General features: G+C 37.4%; 1 protein-coding gene across 1 annotated transcript; it reads left to right on the top strand.

The window, feature by feature from the left end:
• The first annotated feature begins 992 nt into the window (after nucleotides 1–992).
• LOC138304793 (ADP-ribosyl-[dinitrogen reductase] glycohydrolase-like) lies at nucleotides 993–20,584 on the top strand. Its single transcript, XM_069245069.1, has 9 exons — nucleotides 993–1,134; nucleotides 5,680–6,189; nucleotides 6,683–6,832; nucleotides 9,348–9,491; nucleotides 9,741–9,895; nucleotides 10,787–10,940; nucleotides 11,411–11,569; nucleotides 19,103–19,233; nucleotides 19,915–20,584. Exons 1-9 carry the CDS (start codon nucleotides 1,123–1,125, stop codon nucleotides 19,985–19,987), a joined length of 1,488 nt encoding a protein of 495 aa, XP_069101170.1. The 5' UTR covers nucleotides 993–1,122; the 3' UTR covers nucleotides 19,988–20,584.
• The last annotated feature ends 432 nt before the right edge of the window (nucleotides 20,585–21,016 follow it).

Below are 21,016 nucleotides of genomic sequence, written 5' to 3' on the forward strand. Positions count from 1 at the left end.
TATCTATTTTTAGAAGATTTTTTATACGGGGATTTTAAGAAATGGCCTATTCGACAGCCATTTTGAAATTGTGTCTTTTTTCGCTTTGAGTAGAGCCACAGTTTTACCATTTTTTACTGAAATTGTTTTTACTCAAATCATCACTGCGCCAGTATTTTTAGCTGTATCGAGCTAGGTTTTGCTGTAAATCTTTACTGGGTTCGTAGTAATTAAAATATTGAGCATTAATGTGTGAAATGATACACTTTTGTCACTTTATTTTTACGTTTAATGGTAATATGAGCACTTTTGAATTTTAATCTAAAATACTGAAAAATAACAGGTATTCAAATGGGACAAAAAAGTAAGCACACGAACCCCTCATTTTTCTACCTGATTTAGAAAGAACAACCCATTCCTTGTTGATATGCAAAATATTAACAAAAGTTTAATACCAGAACTTTTTCTATAACGAGTTAACTTTGGCAAAAAAGGTGCATTTTGTAGCTCAAATTAAAGGGGTAGGGGCAGCGTATGTTGTTATTCTGAGAAAAAATATCAGTCTTAATAATCAAAACTGGTATATTTCTAAAGAAGACTAATGGAACGTAAATTCTACAAACATCCATACATATCAAACACCTCATTAGGGAAATTATGGCTTTAATCTCTTGTGTACATGGTCAAAACGGCAAAATTCCCATAAAATCCAATATTTTGTCAACTAGGTATCTTTGAGTGACAATATTTTCTTCCATTTTCTTTTATGGCTTGAACTCCTATTTCCAAAAATCTATATGAGAAAAAAATTAATACAAGAAAATTTTGACTTCTCAGAAGTGTACACCCTTAAGTTCATGTATGTATCCATTTTTAGGTGAGAATTAATAAATTGCAGCACAATGACAAATGTTCAAATACCACTCCCGTCCCACAACCACACTACAGTTGTAAGTGTGTATTGTGTATACGAGTTGCCTCCCCTTAGATGTGGCTGATAAGGTATATTTATAGCTCAGTGACGCATGGATATAAATAATCTACACATGTGTAAACTATAAATATGGCAGAACGAAGAGGAAGTAGCCATGAGATGTGGAGGAGCCGGCTGTGGAGGCGATAGAAATCTGAATTCTCAGCAATATGGACAAACAGGTAAAATGTGATTAATTGCCACAAGATAAGTCCTAATTAAGATTGGTAGAGAACATGTACACTGGTCAGTGGGTGATGAGCATCTAGGCTTAATCTGTTAATGAAGTAATGCGCAAAGGTGCGCGCATACATACTTCTGTATTTGTAATATTACACAGGAGTTTGACGTTCTGTCAATAATACATAGTATACATATAAAAAATACCCCTAGATACTATATAAAAACACTTTTTATATAGTATATAGGGATATTTTTTTATATATGTATACTATATATTATTGACAGAACGTCAAACTCCTGTGATATTATTGACAGAACGTCTACTAGTTCCTGTGGCAATTACATGAATAAGTAAGAGGAGCAGAAAAACGGGAATACAATACTATTAACTATCAAATCTTACGGTTTCAACCACCAAATTTCTCAATACTACAGGGTTTACTATATCACCATAAATGCATTAATATATAGAGAACAAGTGTACATGTACATGTTCAGTTCAATTTTGACCCGATGTACATCGGTTTAGGCCTAGGGGAGATAATCGAGGTTGATGACAAGGGGAGATAATTTAGATTGTCAAATATAATTATTGAGGTAGACAAAGGGCAATAATAAACAGAGGTTTCATTATTTTTCAGGAGAGGTGGTACAATTGCAATTTCAAGGGTTACTTTTCTATACCATCTGTAAACTAGCTATCTAATTTAATTAAGCCCAAATCACAGGGACCTGGCACGATTTTTTTAACTAACAGTATACATATATATATATTATAGTATCAAGGGTATGAACTCGGCGGTCGAGAAAAACGAACCTATTTTCTTAAAACCGTGATTATTTTAATAAATGGGTTCTATACAACATTGAAGGATATCTTACCTTAAAGAGAAATAATTTATCTTTCCATTGAGTGCTTGATGAACAAAATTGGCCAAGTATTGACGAAGTTATGGCTTGATGAATCGGGAAATTTGCTAAAAATATGCTAGGTAGACATTTCCCTGTCCGGTCGAAATTAATGTCGTCTCGGCTCTAATGGGTACCTCAAAAACCAAGCCAAAATCACAAAATCTACGCTTGTGGTGGTAAACAGTACCCATAACTGTGTTCATCCACAATCTCCTTTGGAGGTGTCATGACCCGTACTTTGTAGAAACTCCATTTAAACATCGTGTAGCTCACTTACTTTAACCGTCACCGCCATGTTCATTTTTCTCTCGGAACGCTTCTCGAGTTTACACACAAGCACAACATTACATAATTTGCATAATGTAGTCACGATATGTAAAGTCGAGAAGCGTTCCGAGAGAAAAATGAACATGGCGGTGACGGTTAAAGTAAGTGAGCTACACGATGTTTAAATGGAGTTTCTACAAAGTATGGGTCATGACACCTCCAAAGGAGATTGTGGATGAACACAGTTATGGGTACTGTTTACCACCACAAGCGTAGATTTTGTGATTTTGGCTTGGTTTTTGAGGTACCCATTAGAGCCGAGACGACATTTCGACCGGACAGGGAAATGTCTACCTAGCATATTTTTAGCAAATTTCCCGATTCATCAAGCCATAACTTCGTCAATACTTGGCCAATTTTGTTCATCAAGCACTCAATGGAAAGATAAATTATTTCTCTTTAAGGTAAGATATCCGTCAATGTTGTATAGAACCCATTTATTAAAATAATCACGGTTTAAGAAAATAGGTTCGTTTTTCTCGACCGCCGAGTTCATACCCTTGATACTATAATATATATATGTATACTATATTGGTTAAATTTTTTCGTGCCAGGTCCCTGTGGCCCAAATCAGGTGGTACTACAGCCATACTATACTGTGTACTGCCTGTAAACCCCTGATATAAGGGTGACAAGCAGTGTGTAGTGTAACCCTGTATAAGGGTGACAAGCAGTGTGTACTGCCTGTAAACCCCTGATATAAGGGTGACAAGCAGTGTGTACTGCCTGTAACCCTGATATAAGGTGACAAGCAGTGTGTACTGCCTGTAAACCCCTGATATAAGGTGACAAGCCAGTGTGTACTGCCTGTAAACCCCTGATATAAGGGTGACAAGCAGTGTGTACTGCCTGTAAACCCTGATATAAGGGTGACAAGCAGTGTGTACTGCCTGTAAACCCCTGATATAAGGGTGACAAGCAGTGTGTACTGCCTGTAAACCCCTGATATAAGGGTGACAAGCAGTGTGTTGCTGTAAACCGTTAGTGAAAGCGTTAGCGTAAACCCCTTATATAAGGGTGACAAGCAGTGTGTACTGCTGTAAACTAAGGTGACAAGCTGTAAACCCCTGATATAAGGGTGACAAGCAGTGTGTACTGCCTGTAACCCCTGATATAAGGGTGACACCCCTGATAAACCCTGATATAAGGGTGACAAGCAGTGTGTACTGCCTGTAAACCCCTGATGTAAGGGTGACAAGCAGTGTGTACTGCCTGTAAACCCCTGATGTAAGGGTGACAAGCAGTGTGTACTGCCTGTAAACCCCTGATGTAAGGGTGACAAGCAGTGTGTACTGCCTGTAAACCCCTGATGTAAGGGTGACAAGCAGTGTGTACTGCCTGTAAACCCCTGATATAAGGGTGACAAGCAGTGTGTACTGCCTGTAAACCCCTGATGTAAGGGTGACAAGCAGTGTGTACTGCCTGTAACCCCTGATATAAGGGTGACAAGCAGTGTGTACTGCCTGTAACCCTGATAAGGTGACAAGCAGTTGTACTGCCTGTAAACCCTGATATAAGGGTGACAAGCAGTGTGTACTGCCTGTAAACCCCTGATATAAGGGTGACAAGCAGTGTGTACTGCCTGTAAACCCCTGATATAAGGGTGACAAGCAGTGTGTACTGCCTGTAAACCCCTGATGTAAGGGTGACAAGCAGTGTGTACTGCCTGTAAACCCCTGATGTAAGGGTGACAAGCAGTGTGTACTGCCTGTAAACCCCTGATGTAAGGGTGACAAGCAGTGTGTACTGCCTGTAAACCCCTGATGTAAGGGTGACAAGCAGTGTGTACTGCCTGTAAACCCCTGATGTAAGGGTGACAAGCAGTGTGTACTGCCTGTAAACCCTGATATAAGGGTGACAAGCAGTGTGTACTGCCTGTAAACCCCTGATATAAGGGTGACAAGCAGTGTGTACTGCCTGTAAACCCTGATATAAGGGTGACAAGCAGTGTGTACTGCCTGTAAACCCCTGATATAAGGGTGACAAGCAGTGTGTACTGCCTGTAAACCCCTGATATAAGGGTGACAAGCAGTGTGTACTGCCTGTAAACCCCTGATATAAGGGTGACAAGCAGTGTGTACTGCCTGTAAACCCCTGATATAAGGGTGACAAGCAGTGTGTACTGCCTGATATTGAAACCCCCGATATAAGGGTGACAAGCAGTGATTTTATAGAATGAATGTGTTGATCATGTGGTGGGCAAGGGAAGATAATGGGAATAATTCACGTACCACGTGATACCCGATAACGTTTGTATGGTAATTCACGTACTACGTGATACCCTGATAACGTTTGTATGGTAATTCACGTACTACGTGATACCTGATAACGTTTGTGCGGTAATTCACTTACCACGCATTACCCGATAACGTTTGTGTGGTAATTCACGTACTACGTGATACCTGATAACGTTTGTGCGGTAATTCACTTACCACGCATTACCCCATAACGTTTGTGCGGTAATTCACGTACTACGTGATACCTGATAACGTTTGTGCGGTAATTCACTTACCACGCATTACCCGATAACGTTTGTGTGGTAATTCATGCTCTTTGTTATATTCCCGCTGAAACAACAGAAAACGATACAACCAATAGTCCCGCACAAACATTATCGGGTATCACATGGTACGTGAATTATTCCCATTCACTGTAATGTTATTGTGATATAAAAAAAAAGCAGGCTGATACTAATAACCGTGATAAGAAATTACACACTGGAAGGTAACAAAACAAGAATTATTATTTAAATTAATTCAGATAGCGCCATCCTCCCAAATTACAGAAATCATTTTTTTCCCTAATGCACCTATAGTATACATGTAGCTATATTAATTACCAGGAATGGTTATTGTTAAACAAGTAAAAAAGATGCAATGCATGTACTTTCTACTGAATAAATAGAAAAATCTGCAATATATGGTATATATTCTATATTTTCTTTTGTGTGTTGTACATGTGTTTCCGTGTAAGATACAGCATAGATATGTCTTTCTCTAAAGATGAAATAAAAAAAAATGCAATTAAGTTTAAAGCATTATCCTGGTACGTATGTGTAGTACATGTACAAAGAAATATTAAATAAAATCAGTTTGTAAAATTGTTTGCCAAAATAATAAATATGTACATTTTGTTTATATTTATGTAGATAGATGGTGTTGATGGACATTCTTCACTGCCAGATAGTACTGTAGGTAGAGAAATGATTAATTATTAATTATTCCTCGATTATTGATTCACAGACTGAAAAATCACCGCTCGATGGATGATTAATTATTAATTATTCCTCGATTGTTGATTCACAGACTGAAAAATCACCGCTCGATGGAGAAATATCATTAAATGGCGATCTAGACAGAAATCCAGCAACAGATGATGCTACATCCTCACCAATAGGTGGCGCTACCGATTCTCCAGTAGATGGTGCTACAGTTTCTCCAGAAGATGGCGCTACATCCTCACCAATAGATGGCGCTACATCCTCACCAAAAGATGGCGCTACACCCTCACCAATAGATGGCGTTACAAATTCTCCAAAAGATGGCGCTACATCCTCACCAAAAGATGACGCTACACCCTCAACAATAGATGACGCTACAAATTCTCCAATAGATGGCGCTACAGCTTCACTTACAGTTGCATGCACCACAGTAGCATCAGGAAGTGACGATGAAGTTTTTCTCTCTGTTGGTGCAGAGGCATTTGCTGTTACCAACGATACAGTACAAAGAATTTTGGGAACAATCTTTGGACAATGTTCAGGGGATGCTATTGGACTACTGACAGAGTTTCTAACAAAGAAGGAATGTGACACGGTAGGATAGTCTCAAAATTGCTCAATCTTATTCACTTTTTATGTGTGGTTATCTGAACTTGGAAGAGTTCATTAGCAGATATTCATGCTCAATAATTTCAGAGGCTTCCTTTGAATTCAGAGGAAAATAGTACAGTATTTCTTCCTTGAAATATGCATATTTAAAAGTGTAATATGTATTTTTAAAAGACTTGAAATATTCTTCTTCTATGATTTAAGCTTGCATGCTTATCTCTAAACCCACCAAGCTTTGGACGCGTCTATTTCAGATGCTAGAACAGTTCTTTATGAAAATATTGGAATGTACATGCAATAATACATGTCTAAGGACGTATATGGTAATAAAATCATTTCTGAAAAAGAGTGTACGAACGAAAAATTTGTTTGAAGGAATTTGTGTGAAATTGTCTAAAATAGAACAGTAGTTTCAAGGCAATCCATTTTATTTTCAGTGACATTTTGAAATATTATTTGACATTTTTTGTCATCCCTAGTATTACAAAACGGTGAAGAGCGAATTAGAATACTACCATAAGGAAATTGTGTGTGATGGTCATCGCACGCGATGGAAAGTCGGTGATTGGACAGACGATACAGACCAGATGATTCTCATACTGCTGTCTCTTATCGAGACACGAGGAAAGGTAATTATATAAATGATAACTGATTTTCTTAAGACAGCTTCTGTTATTAATTCTTAAGTCTAATTTGCACACCAACTTGTGTATAATATAGGGATTGGATTTCGTTTTTATGTTAACCATGCTTGTATGGAGCAATTCCTCTAAGAATATATTCAATATGGGACGCGTTAGCGTCCCATATTGAATATATTCTTAGAGGAATTGCTCCACACAAGCATGGTTAACATAAAAACGAAATCCAATCCCTATATTTACACTCACACGACTTTTTATTTATATTTTATGCAATAAAATCATCATTTGAAAGTGACGTAATTATTCAATAAAAGTCGGTCAAAAGTGGGAGGAGCTTACTCAATTGAACAGCGAATGATGACGCTTCACGTAAGGTAGAATTATTCATCCGCGACGACAAAAAAGTTCAATATTTTAGTGAAAATAAACATGACAAACAAAGTAAATTTCAGAGATAATTTTATTTAATCAGATCAGAACTTTAAATATATATTCAATTTTGTTAAAAGTTAATATATATAGCGTAATAACATAAAGAATTTGTACACGGCCACATGTGTGAACTCGGTGACCGTTATTGTGCAGCGAGGCGAAGCTGACGCACGCTTACACACTTTAGTTTGCCGAAGTTGTCAAAACACCGATTTTCAAGTAGCTCCATGTGTTTGAGATGTCGTCTGACTTGACGATATTACATCCTTGGAAGCCATGTGATTGTATAATCTACGCTTAGATCCATATCGCCATCGACAGATGAAACAATTTCACTTGTGTTCGATGGATCATTAGCGGTGCATGTTTTATAATACACTTGATTAAATACTCTAAGAACAAAGACAAGAGGATATGTTTATAACTGACCTCTATCAGAGGGTCTCACACCCGTCCACCCCAAAGACTCGATCGTAGGACGAACATAGGCACAGAGGTAATGTTTACATTTGTCACCCATCATTTTTAACAAAAATGAAAGCACGTCGCCCTGGTCGGGATATTTTTCCGTTTCTTTATACAATTGTTAATTTAAAAATTGTTTGAATCATATATAAATATAAAACATGTATATATTGTTTACATTTTTCCAAAATTCTATGAAAAACAACAATATACACGTAATGTTGCGTCAAAATGTAAACAAAGCCATGTGTTTCTTTTTTAAAAAAGTAGTCCTTTTACGTTGCACAGAACATTTCCTTACGCAAGTTCAAAGTTCAATGTTACCATGCAGTTATGGTAAACAAAATCGGCTAGTATTAGCGTATAGTGACCAAGTCTAGCAAGTGTAAATATAATAATGTTAAAGCAATTAAAATTGATATGTATCGTGTTAGATCACCAGTGTATTTCTTCAAAAGTGTCAGTGTTAATTAATATTGGTATCATTAAAATACCTGTATCATTTTATTGATACTGATATGGTATCGTACGGTTTCTTAACGGTATCCAAGCCTAGTTGGGCATCCTAATACAGGATTATCTGCCCTTGTGGGTATGTAGGTTTTGATTGTCGCATCTTATGGCTGTCAGTATAATGTCATATTTTTCAGAAAAGAAGACATGAGTTTGACTAATAATTAATGACTTCACACTCAATGCCTTAACATATAAGGGCAGATAACTCTAAGATACCTTAACATGTAAGGGCAGATAACTCTAAGATACCTTAACATGTAAGGGCAGATAACTCTAAGATACTTTAACATGTAAGGGCAGATAACTCTAAGATACCTTAACATACAAGGGCAGATAACTCTAAGATACTTTAACATTTAAGGGCAGATAACTCTCAGATACCTTAACATGAAAGGGCAGATAAATCTAAGATATTTTAAGGGCAAATAACTCTAAGATACCTAAACATGTAAGGGCAGATAACTCTAAGATACTTTAACATATAAGGACAGATAACTCTAAGATACTTTAACATTTAAGGGCAGATAACTCTGAGATACCTTAACATGTAAGGGCAGATAACTCTTTAATACTTTAACATATTAGGGCAGATAACTCTAAGATACTTAAACATGTAAGGGCAGATAACTCTGAGAAACCTTAACCTTTAATGGCAGATAACTCTAAGATACCTCAACATGTCAGGGTAGATAACTCTAAGATACTTTAACATATAAGGGCAGATAAGTCTAAGATACTTTAACTTGTAAGGGCAGATAACTCTGAGAAACCTCAACCTTTAGGGGCAGATAACTCTAAGATACTTCAACAAGTCAGGGTAGATAACTCTAAGATACCTTAACATGAAATGGCAGATAACTCTAAGATACATTAACACGTAAGGGCAAATAACTCTAAGATACCTTAACCTGTAAGGGCTGATAACTCTGGAAAGGCAGATTCATTACAGTCCAACAAATAATTAATGCAAAATTGTCATTATAACTCTCTATTTTCTAATTTTTACTTAATGTATTCCTTTGTTTGAACAGGTTGACAACTCTCTATGTTATATCTATATATCATGTATATTCCTTTGTTTGAACAGGTTGATATTTTTGATTATGGAAGACGGATCAAGGGTTGGTGTAGGAAAGGATTTCCTGAGTTAGGGGATTTTGTTGGAATGGGCCAAGGGAAGACAACTTCAACAGTTCTCAATAACCCAAATTATGTGAATGATCCTCATGCTGTGAGTTTTCTGTTTTTGTATCACTGGTAGAAAAAAATATATGTGTCAATGAAAAATAGTCGTTACAGCTATCAGTGGCCTTTATCAATTACGTTTATCATGAAATTTGTCATTTGAAATCACAAGACGATGGTCTTATTAAGCCAGTGGTCATCATACAGAGGTTGTCGTTAAGGCAGGTTTTACTATAGTACTTGATGACCGGTCAGGAATTTCTGTAAATTTTTGTGTGTGATATTGAATTGACAGGCAGCAGACCTGGTGTGGACGGCGAACGGTAAAAAAATGGCTGCCAATGGAGCTGTGATGAGGACGAGCATCTTAGGGGTCCATATGTACGCTGATATAGATCTGGTGGTGCAGAACGCCATAGCGATAGCTAAAACCACACATGGTGACCCGAGGTAAGGAAGGGTACAGTAACCATAGCGATAGCTAAACCGCACACTGTGACCAGAGGTAAGGAAGGGTACAGTAACCATAGCAATAGCTAAAACCACACATGGTGACCCGAGGTAAGGAAGGGTACAGTAACCATAGCGATAGCTAAAACCACACATGTTGACCAGAGGTAAGGAAGGGTACAATAACCATAGCGATAGCTAAAACCACACATGGTGACCCGAGGTAAGGAAGGGTACAGTAACCATAGCGATAGCTAAAACCACACACAGTGACCCGAGGTAAGGATGGGTACAGTAACCATAGCGATAGCTAAAACCACACATGGTGACCCGAGGTAAGGAAGGGTACAGTAACCATAGCGATAGCTAAACCACACATGGTGACCCGAGGAAAGGAAGGGTACAGTAACCATAGCGATAGCTAAACCACACACAGTGACCCAAGGAAAGGAGGGGTACAGTAACCATAGCGATAGCTAAAAGGAGATGTTCTGTGCAGGTATCTTTTATACCCCTTGCAATATGGGAGTATAAAATTTCCATTTCACCTTGCCCAAATCCTTGGTAGCCAAGTTTATGTTGAGAAAGGAAGTGGCCTATTTACCTAAATCTTGATTTTAAACAACCCAAACCAATTCCATCACATCCTGTACTATTGCTTCCCATTTCATATAGAGGCAATGACATTAACTCATTTACCCCTGAAATTTGATAATGGACTGGTCTAGTCTTTGATTTAGAAGGGTCTAAATGTGTCTCCAGGGGTGAATGAGTTAATTTTCTGAATAGGTACTCTTATTCATGCTGTCAAGTTACAATTGAATGTTTGTCTTGAGGTTTAAGTGAAAATAAGACAAATATTAATAGCATTTCATTTTTGTCCTTGATCAGATGTTGGGCGTCAGCTGTAGCTGTTTGTGTGGCCATAGCCCTGATGTTACAAAGACAACCAAAACATCTCGACAAGAAAGGAAACTATAACATCAAAGAAATCATCAATGAAAGTTATGACCATGCTTCAAAGTGTCTGGAAACTGAGAAAGAGGTAACAAACTAAGGAAAGACATTCCGATTCCTCAGAGTTACTTCCCTTCCTTTTGTTCTGTTTATATAAATGGAGTGAAGCAACAAGAATTTAATACCTGTATAGCATGACTCTGAGACTGCCACCTTCTAGCTTCATGCTAGACTCAATTTCCCTTTAGCTCAGTCGATATAGCGGCGGACCAGTAAGTCTGAGGTCGCTGGTTCGAGTCTGGCTGGCGACACACTATTCTCTCCCTGTTACATTAGGTTCTCATTACTAACTACTACTGTTTTGTCATTGAATAGTGAGACAAGTATCTCCTCTAGTAGATCTAATACCAGTAGATGCACTGAAGAATTTTCTTCTTTTAATTTTCCTAATTTTTGCTTTCTTTTACAATTAGATTTTTTTGGTTTTCTTATTAATTATCATATTTTATCTACTTTACATGTATGGGCTTACAGTATTCAATGTCTTATTTGTTTCAGAAAAAAGAACTGAAGACCTATCTAAAGTGTACAAAACTAAAGGAGTTAAAATTGGATGAAAGCGGCAAAATAGGATACACCTACAAATCTATGGGATCAGCTTTCTGGGCGTTAAAACAAGACAACTTCAGGAAAGCAATTACCAAGATAGTGATGCAGGTATGATACAAGCGTGCAAAATCTTCACAATGTTTATCTCATGTTCCGTATTCACCGTAATTAGCGCCCAGGGCGCTTAAATAATTGTAACAAGGGGGTGCTTATTAATGAACGAATATCTAAGTTGTTATTCAGCCATATTTGAAATCTTTATGTATTTATGATAAAGTAATCTGTTACAGTAAACATGTATATATATGTGGTTTTTTTTCTTTGAGATAGATTATTACACTGTATATCGGGATTTACATGTAAAAGACTTGTAAGTTAATGTAATATGGGATACAATGTTGATGTTATAGGCATCGCATGTTGTAAAACATTGTTAAATTCATGGGATGAGGGCGTTTTATTTACTCATCAGCTCTACCCCAGAAAAGGGGAGGGACGCTTATGGGGGGAGGGGCACTAATAACGGGGAATGCAGTACATTAAACCTATTTCAATTATTTTTACGAGATACATATTTCCATATGATAATGCGAGAGAGATCAAACCCAATCTAAAATACAGATCCTTTTTATCACTCAGTTCCATCGAGGACCTGATATCATCCCACTAGTGTCTCTAGTGTCTGGTGACCTCATAAACTCTCTGTACTTAAGTTCTAATACATCATTGGCAAACATAATTGAAATCAAATTGGTTATTAATTAAAAAAAAGAGCTTTGATGTTCATACTTGAATTTTGCATGCAAAATCCTTCACATGCAAGCTTATACATGCTATGCTCCTATTAAAATGTGTTTATGTACAAAACCCTCCATCTATGCACTTGTATGTGCCAAAAAAGGTCATAATATTTATTGTATCCGAAAGATTTCAGAGCTGAATTGAAGAAAGTGGCCACACTGAGTCTTGGATTTTGTTTCTGTTTTCCTTTAATTAAAATTGTATTGCTTGTCCCAAAGGTGATGATGCTGTGCTTTAATTAGAATGTATTGTTTGTCCCCAGGGTGATGATGCTGTGCTTTAATTAAAATGTATTGTTTGTCCCCAGGGTGATGATGCTGTGCTTTAATTTAAAATGTATTGTTTGTCCCCAGGGTGATGATGCTGTGCTTTAATTAGAATGTATTGTTTGTCCCCAGGGTGATGATGCTGTGCTTTAATTTAAAATGTATTGTTTGTCCCCAGGGTGATGATGCTGTGCTTTAATTTAGAATGTATTGTTTGTCCCCAGGGTGATGATGCTGTGCTTTAATTTAAAATGTATTGTTTGTCCCCAGGGTGATGATGCTGTGCTTTAATTAGAATGTATTGTTTGTCCCCAGGGTGATGATGCTGTGCTTTAATTAGAATGTATTGTTTGTCCCCAGGGTGATGATGCTGTGCTTTAATTAGAATGTATTGTTTGTCCCCAGGGTGATGATGCTGTGCTTTAATTAGAATGTATTGTTTGTCCCCAGGGTGATGATGCTGTGCTTTAATTAGAATGTATTGTTTGTCCCCAGGGTGATGATGCTGTGCTTTAATTTAGAATGTATTGTTTGTCCCCAGGGTGATGATGCTGTGCTTTAATTAGAATGTATTGTTTGTCCCCAGGGTGATGATGCTGTGCTTTAATTAGAAGTATTGTTTGTCCCCAGGGTGATGATGCTGTGCTTTAATTAGAATGTATTGTTTGTCCCCAGGGTGATGATGCTGTGCTTTAATTAGAATGTATTGTTTGTCCCCAGGGTGATGATGCTGTGCTTTAATTAAATGTATTGTTTGTCCCCAGGGTGATGATGCTGTGTTTAATTATGAATGTTATTGTTTGTCCCCAGGGTGATGATGCTGTGCTTTATTAAATGTATTGTTTTCCCAGAATGTAAAGTATTGTTTGTCCCCAGGGTGATGATGCTGTGCTTTAATTAGAATGTATTGTTTGTCCCCAGGGTGATGATGCTGTGCTTTAATTAGAATGTATTGTTTGTCCCCAGGGTGATGATGCTGTGCTTTAATTAGAATGTATTGTTTGTCCCCAGGGTGATGATGCTGTGCTTTAATTTAGAATGTATTGTTTGTCCCCAGGGTGATGATGCTGTGCTTTAATTTAAAATGTATTGTTTGTCCCCAGGGTGATGATGCTGTGCTTTAATTAGAATGTATTGTTTGTCCCCAGGGTGATGATGCTGTGCTTTAATTAGAATGTATTGTTTGTCCCCAGGGTGATGATGCTGTGCTTTAATTAGAATGTATTGTTTGTCCCCAGGGTGATGATGCTGTGCTTTAATTAGAATGTATTGTTTGTCCCCAGGGTGATGATGCTGTGCTTTAATTAAAATGTATTGTTTGTCCCCAGGGTGATGATGCTGTGCTTTAATTAGAATGTATTGTTTGTCCCCAGGGTGATGATGCTGTGCTTTATTTAGAATGTATTGTTTGTCCCCAGGGTGATGATGCTGTGCTTTAATTAGAATGTATTGTTTGTCCCCAGGGTGATGATGCTGTGCTTTAATTAGAATGTATTGTTTGTCCCCAGGGTGATGATGCTGTGCTTTAATTAGAATGTATTGTTTGTCCCCAGGGTGATGATGCTGTGCTTTAATTAGAATGTATTGTTTGTCCCCAGGGTGATGATGCTGTGCTTTAATTAAATGTATTGTTTGTCCCCAGGGTGATGATGCTGTGCTTTAATTAGAATGTATTGTTTGTCCCCAGGAGGGTTATATGTTTGTCCCAGGGTGATGATGCTGTGCTTTAATTAGAATGTATTGTTTGTCCCCAGGGTGATGATGCTGTGCTTTAATTTAAAATGTATTGTTTGTCCCCAGGGTGATGATGCTGTGCTTTAATTAGAATGTATTGTTTGTCCCCAGGGTGATGATGCTGTGCTTTAATTAGAATGTATTGTTTGTCCCCAGGGTGATGATGCTGTGCTTTAATTAGAATGTATTGTTTGTCCCCAGGGTGATGATGCTGTGCTTTAATTTAGAATGTATTGTTTGTCCCCAGGGTGATGATGCTGTGCTTTAATTAGAATGTATTGTTTGTCCCCAGGGTGATGATGCTGTGCTTTAATTAGAATGTATTGTTTGTCCCCAGGGTGATGATGCTGTGCTTTAATTAGAATGTATTGTTTGTCCCCAGGGTGATGATGCTGTGCTTTAATTAGAATGTATTGTTTGTCCCCAGGGTGATGATGCTGTGCTTTAATTAGAATGTTATTGTTTGTCCCCAGGGTGATGATGCTGTGCTTTAATTAGAATGTATTGTTTGTCCCCAGGGTGATGATGCTGTGCTTTAATTAGAATGTATTGTTTGTCCCCAGGGTGATGATGCTGTGCTTTAATTAGAATGTATTGTTTGTCCCCAGGGTGATGATGCTGTGCTTTAATTAGAATGTATTGTTTGTCCCCAGGGTGATGATGCTGTGCTTTAATTAGAATGTATTGTTTGTCCCCAGGGTGATGATGCTGTGCTTTAATTAGAATGTATTGTTTGTCCCCAGGGTGATGATGCTGTGCTTTAATTAGAATGTATTGTTTGTCCCCAGGGTGATGATGCTGTGCTTTAATTAGAATGTATTGTTTGTCCCCAGGGTGATGATGCTGTGCTTTAATTAGAATGTATTGTTTGTCCCCAGGGTGATGATGCTGTGCTTTAATTAGAATGTATTGTTTGTCCCCAGGGTGATGATGCTGTGCTTTAATTAGAATGTATTGTTTGTCCCCAGGGTGATGATGCTGTGCTTTAATTAGAATGTATTGTTTGTCCCCAGGGTGATGATGCTGTGCTTTAATTAGAATGTATTGTTTGTCCCCAGGGTGATGATGCTGTGCTTTAATTAGAATGTATTGTTTGTCCCCAGGGTGATGATGCTGTGCTTTAATTAGAATGTATTGTTTGTCCCCAGGGTGAGATGCTGTGCTTTAATTAGAATGTATTGTTTGTCCCCAGGGTGATGATGCTGTGCTTTAATTAGAATGTATTGTTTGTCCCCAGGGTGATGATGCTGTGCTTTAATTAGAATGTATTGTTTGTCCCCAGGGTGAAGATGCTGTGCTTTAATTAGAATGTATTGTTTGTCCCCAGGGTGATGATGCTGTGCTTTAATTAGAATGTATTGTTTGTCCCCAGGGTGATGATGCTGTGCTTTAATTAGAATGTATTGTTTGTCCCCAGGGTGATGATGCTGTGCTTTAATTTAAAATGTATTGTTTGTCCCCAGGGTGATGATGCTGTGCTTTAATTTAAAATGTATTGTTTGTCCCCAGGGTGATGATGCTGTGCTTTAATTAGAATGTATTGTTTGTCCCCAGGGTGATGATGCTGTGCTTTAATTTAAAATGTATTGTTTGTCCCCAGGGTGATGATGCTGTGCTTTAATTAGAATGTATTGTTTGTCCCCAGGGTGATGATGCTGTGCTTTAATTAAAATGTATTGTTTGTCCCCAGGGTGATGATGCTGTGCTTTAATTAGAATGTATTGTTTGTCCCCAGGGTGATGATGCTGTGCTTTAATTAGAATGTATTGTTTGTCCCCAGGGTGAAGATGCTGTGCTTTAATTTAAAATGTATTGTTTGTCCCCAGGGTGATGATGCTGTGCTTTTATTTAAAATGTATTGTTTGTCCCCAGGGTGATGATGCTGTGCTTTAATTAGAATGTATTGTTTGTCCCCAGGGTGATGATGCTGTGCTTTAATTAGAATGTATTGTTTGTCCCCAGGGTGATGATGCTGTGCTTTAATTAGAATGTATTGTTTGTCCCCAGGGTGATGATGCTGTGCTTTAATTAAAATGTATTGTTTGTCCCCAGGGTGATGATGCTGTGCTTTAATTAGAATGTATTGTTTGTCCCCAGGGTGATGATGCTGTGCTTTAATTAGAATGTATTGTTTGTCCCCAGGGTGATGATGCTGTGCTTTAATTAGAATGTATTGTTTGTCCCCAGGGTGATGATGCTGTGCTTTAATTAAAATGTATTGTTTGTCCCCAGGGTGATGATGCTGTGCTTTAATTAGAATGTATTGTTTGTCCCCAGGGTGATGATGCTGTGCTTTAATTAGAATGTATTGTTTGTCCCCAGGGTGATGATGCTGTGCTTTAATTTAAAATGTATTGTTTGTCCCCAGGGGTGATGATGCTGTGCTTTAATTAGAATGTATTGTTTGTCCCCAGGGTGATGATGCTGTGCTTTAATTAAATGTATTGTTTGTCCCCAGGGTGATGATGCTGTGCTTTAATTAGAATGTATTGTTTGTCCCCAGGGTGATGATGCTGTGCTTTAATTAGAATGTATTGTTTGTCCCCAGGGTGATGATGCTGTGCTTTAATTAGAATGTATTGTTTGTCCCCAGGGTGATGATGCTGTGCTTTAATTAGAATGTATTGTTTGTCCCCAGGGTGATGATGCTGTGCTTTAATTAGAATGTATTGTTTGTCCCCAGGGTGATGTGTGCTTTAATTGAATGTATTGTTTGCAGGTGAGATGTGTGCTTTAATTAGAATGTATTGTTTGTCCCCAGGGTGATGATGCTGTGCTTTAATTTAAAATGTATTGTTTGTCCCCAGGGTGATGATGCTGTGCTTTAATTAGAATGTATTGTTTGTCCCCAGGGTGATGATGCTGTGCTTTAATTAGAATGTATTGTTTGTCCCCAGGGTGATGATGCTGTGCTTTAATTAGAATGTATTGTTTGTCCCCAGGGTGATGATGCTGTGCTTTAATTAGAATGTATTGTTTGTCCCCAGGGTGATGATGCTGTGCTTTAATTTAAAATGTATTGTTTGTCCCCAGGGTGATGATGCTGTGCTTTAATTTAAAATGTATTGTTTGTCCCCAGGGTGATGATGCTGTGCTTTAATTAGAATGTATTGTTTGTCCCCAGGGTGATGATGCTGTGCTTTAATTAGAATGTATTGTTTGTCCCCAGGGTGATGATGCTGTGCTTTAATTAAAATGTATTGTTTGTCCCCAGGGTGATGATGCTGTGCTTTAATTAGAATGTATTGTTTGTCCCCAGGGTGATGATGCTGTGCTTTAATTAGAATGTATTGTTTGTCCCCAGGGTGATGATGCTGTGCTTTAATTAAAATGTATTGTTTGTCCCCAGGGTGATGATGCTGTGCTTTAATAAAATGTATTGTTTGTCCCCAGGGTGATGATGCTGTGCTTTAATTAGAATGTATTGTTTGTCCCCAGGGTGATGATGCTGTGCTTTAATTAGAATGTATTGTTTGTCCCCAGGGTGATGATGCTGTGCTTTAATTAGAATGTATTGTTTGTCCCCAGGGTGATGATGCTGTGCTTTAATTAGAATGTATTGTTTGTCCCCAGGGTGATGATGCTGTGCTTTAATTAGAATGTATTGTTTGTCCCCAGGGTGATGATGCTGTGCTTTAATTAAAATGTATTGTTTGTCCCCAGGGTGATGATGCTGTGCTTTAATTAGAATGTATTGTTTGTCCCCAGGGTGATGATGCTGTGCTTTAATTTAAAATGTATTGTTTGTCCCCAGGGTGATGATGCTGTGCTTTAATTAGAATGTATTGTTTGTCCCCAGGGTGATGATGCTGTGCTTTAATTTAAAATGTATTGTTTGTCCCCAGGGTGATGATGCTGTGCTTTAATTAGAATGTATTGTTTGTCCCCAGGGTGATGATGCTGTGCTTTAATTTAAAATGTATTGTTTGTCCCCAGGGTGATGATGCTGTGCTTTAATTAGAATGTATTGTTTGTCCCCAGGGTGATGATGCTGTGCTTTAAATTAGAATGTATTGTTTGTCCCCAGGGTGATGATGCTGTGCTTTAATTAGAATGTATTGTTTGTCCCCAGGGTGATGATGCTGTGCTTTAATTAGAATGTATTGTTTGTCCCCAGGGTGATGATGCTGTGCTTTAATTAGAATGTATTGTTTGTCCCCAGGGTGATGATGCTGTGCTTTAATTAAAATGTATTGTTTGTCCCCAGGGTGATGATGATGCTGTGCTTTAATTAGAATGTATTGTTTGTCCCCAGGGTGATGATGCTGTGCTTTTTTAAAATGTATTGTTTGTCCCCAGGGTGATGAGCTGTGCTTTAATTAGAATGTATTGTTTGTCCCCAGGGTGATGATGCTGTGCTTTAATTAGAATGTATTGTTTGTCCCCAGGGTGATGATGCTGTGCTTTAATTAGAATGTATTGTTTGTCCCCAGGGTGATGATGCTGTGCTTTAATTAGAATGTATTGTTTGTCCCCAGGGTGATGATGCTGTGCTTTAATTAGAATGTATTGTTTGTCCCCAGGGTGAAGATGCTGTGCTTTAATTAGAATGTATTGTTTGTCCCCAGGGTGATGATGCTGTGCTTTAATTTAAAATGTATTGTTTGTCCCCAGGGTGATGATGCTGTGCTTTAATTAGAATGTATTGTTTGTCCCCAGGGTGATGATGCTGTGCTTTAATTTAAAATGTATTGTTTGTCCCCAGGGTGATGATGCTGTGCTTTAATTAGAATGTATTGTTTGTCCCCAGGGTGATGATGCTGTGCTTTAATTAGAATGTATTGTTTGTCCCCAGGGTGATGATGCTGTGCTTTAATTAGAATGTATTGTTTGTCCCCAGGGTGGTGATGCCGACTCTAATGCCTGTGTGGCTGGGGCAATGTTGGGGTGTAAACTGGGTGTAGATGGAATACCTGAATGTTGGACCCAGAAACTTCTCCACAAGGAATGGCTAGAGGCTATCATAGACAGGTATTCAAATAGTTATAAGTCTCCAAACAACCATTACTGCTGTATAATTTGACAGATTTAACAGAATATGGTTAAATCACCCCTGTTAAAATGTGAAGACTAGCAACGGTGACAACCATTCTTTAAAATATTGGAAAAAAAATCAATCAAGTTTGGCTTGATCATTTTTGTCTTGATCATAATACATGCATGCCTGACTCTAGATTCAAACTAGGGGGAGATAATCTAGACTCTACTGAGAAAGTTTTACAACTTAGGGTTTGGTGGCCAGTCTAGGGGAGATAATCTAGTTTTCCAAACAACTTAGGGTTTGGTGGCCAGTCTAGGGGAGATAATCTAGTATAGATCTATGCGGAAAAAGTTTTCCAAACAACTTGGAGTTTAGTGACCAGTCTATTAAAATGTATACAAGATTACATCACTATTGATAAATCGTAAATGATAACCAATACCATGTTTGTAAATTAACGAAATAGAATACTGGTACATTTCTGACTTCAAACCAGTATTTGCATAAATACAATCAATTATTTGATAGAATTTCTGTCAGCTAGGGTAAAGAACTCAAGGGCCCATACAAGCCTTAATTTGTCATTGATGTAAGTCTGCTTTCTATACATTTTATTTTAGCAACTTACATCTTAAAAAAAAATTCTGTATTGTATATTACTTTACTTACAGGTATTTTCGTATGATGGCTAAGGTGCATCATATAGACTTTACACCATACTGGAGAAAACAAGAAGAAAAGTAAATCCTGTGCATCTATTATGTAATGAAAACATTTTAACATAACATTCAAGTTTCATATACCAGGAAGTTATTTATATTGTTGTTGTTTATGTCTTTTTGTAAGGTTGATGTAGTGTTATACTAACCTGGTTGTTTGAAGTTTAAGGTTAATAATGTTTATATGATTCTTACACCATATACTTGATATTAGCATGACTATTATATATTAGGCCAAAGAAAATGTCTGTTTAGGGTTACATTGTCAAAATAAATAGGGTCGGTAGGTCAGAATGTTTTTTTTTTATTTTATTTTTTTTTAGTGTCTTTTACTCTAACATTATGGCCGGAACCAGAAATTGAGGTAGAAATCCCAACTTTTGCAAAAAAATCCTAGTAAAGTGGGGAAAAAATTGGGGTCAGGGTTAAAAAAATTAGGTTTGGTCAGGTAACCCTAAACAGATATATATATATTTTTGGCCTTAAATACTGGCCAATTGTATAATTAACTGGATTTTTACTCAGGTTGTAGTAGATAATTCTTTTGAGATTATGATAACTTTCGGTGCTCAATTGTACATTTGCATAACTTATTAAATAATAAACATGTGTTTGTTTATCATTCTCCTTTTAAGACTGTTCTTTTTATATATAAATCAATCTGAAGTGGATTTATTTGTTTACATTAATTTGTTATTATTTATTTCAATAACAGTTTTATCAGCTGGTGCTCTGCTGAATTTTCCAAAGCTCAAATTGGTTTCATGTGCATTAAGATAAGTTAATGAATTTGACAGTAATTGTTATCATATTCTCATTATTTACGTTTTTTGAATATTACAAAGTTATCTCCCATGTGGGTAGATATTGATTGTGACATTGATTTTGTTTGTCAGCAAATATTACGTTGTTTTCTGCGAAAAATTGACATTATACATTCGTAAAAAATATGACGTACATTGTAATGATATTGCAATTTGATATACCTACCTACAAAGGCAGATAATTTTGTAATATGCAGAATATTTCAAAAAATTTATTTGACTCAAAACTG

The sequence above is a fragment of the Argopecten irradians genome, chromosome 12 (genome assembly GCF_041381155.1).
Source record: "Argopecten irradians isolate NY chromosome 12, Ai_NY, whole genome shotgun sequence".
Classification (NCBI taxonomy): Eukaryota; Metazoa; Mollusca; class Bivalvia; order Pectinida; family Pectinidae; genus Argopecten; species Argopecten irradians.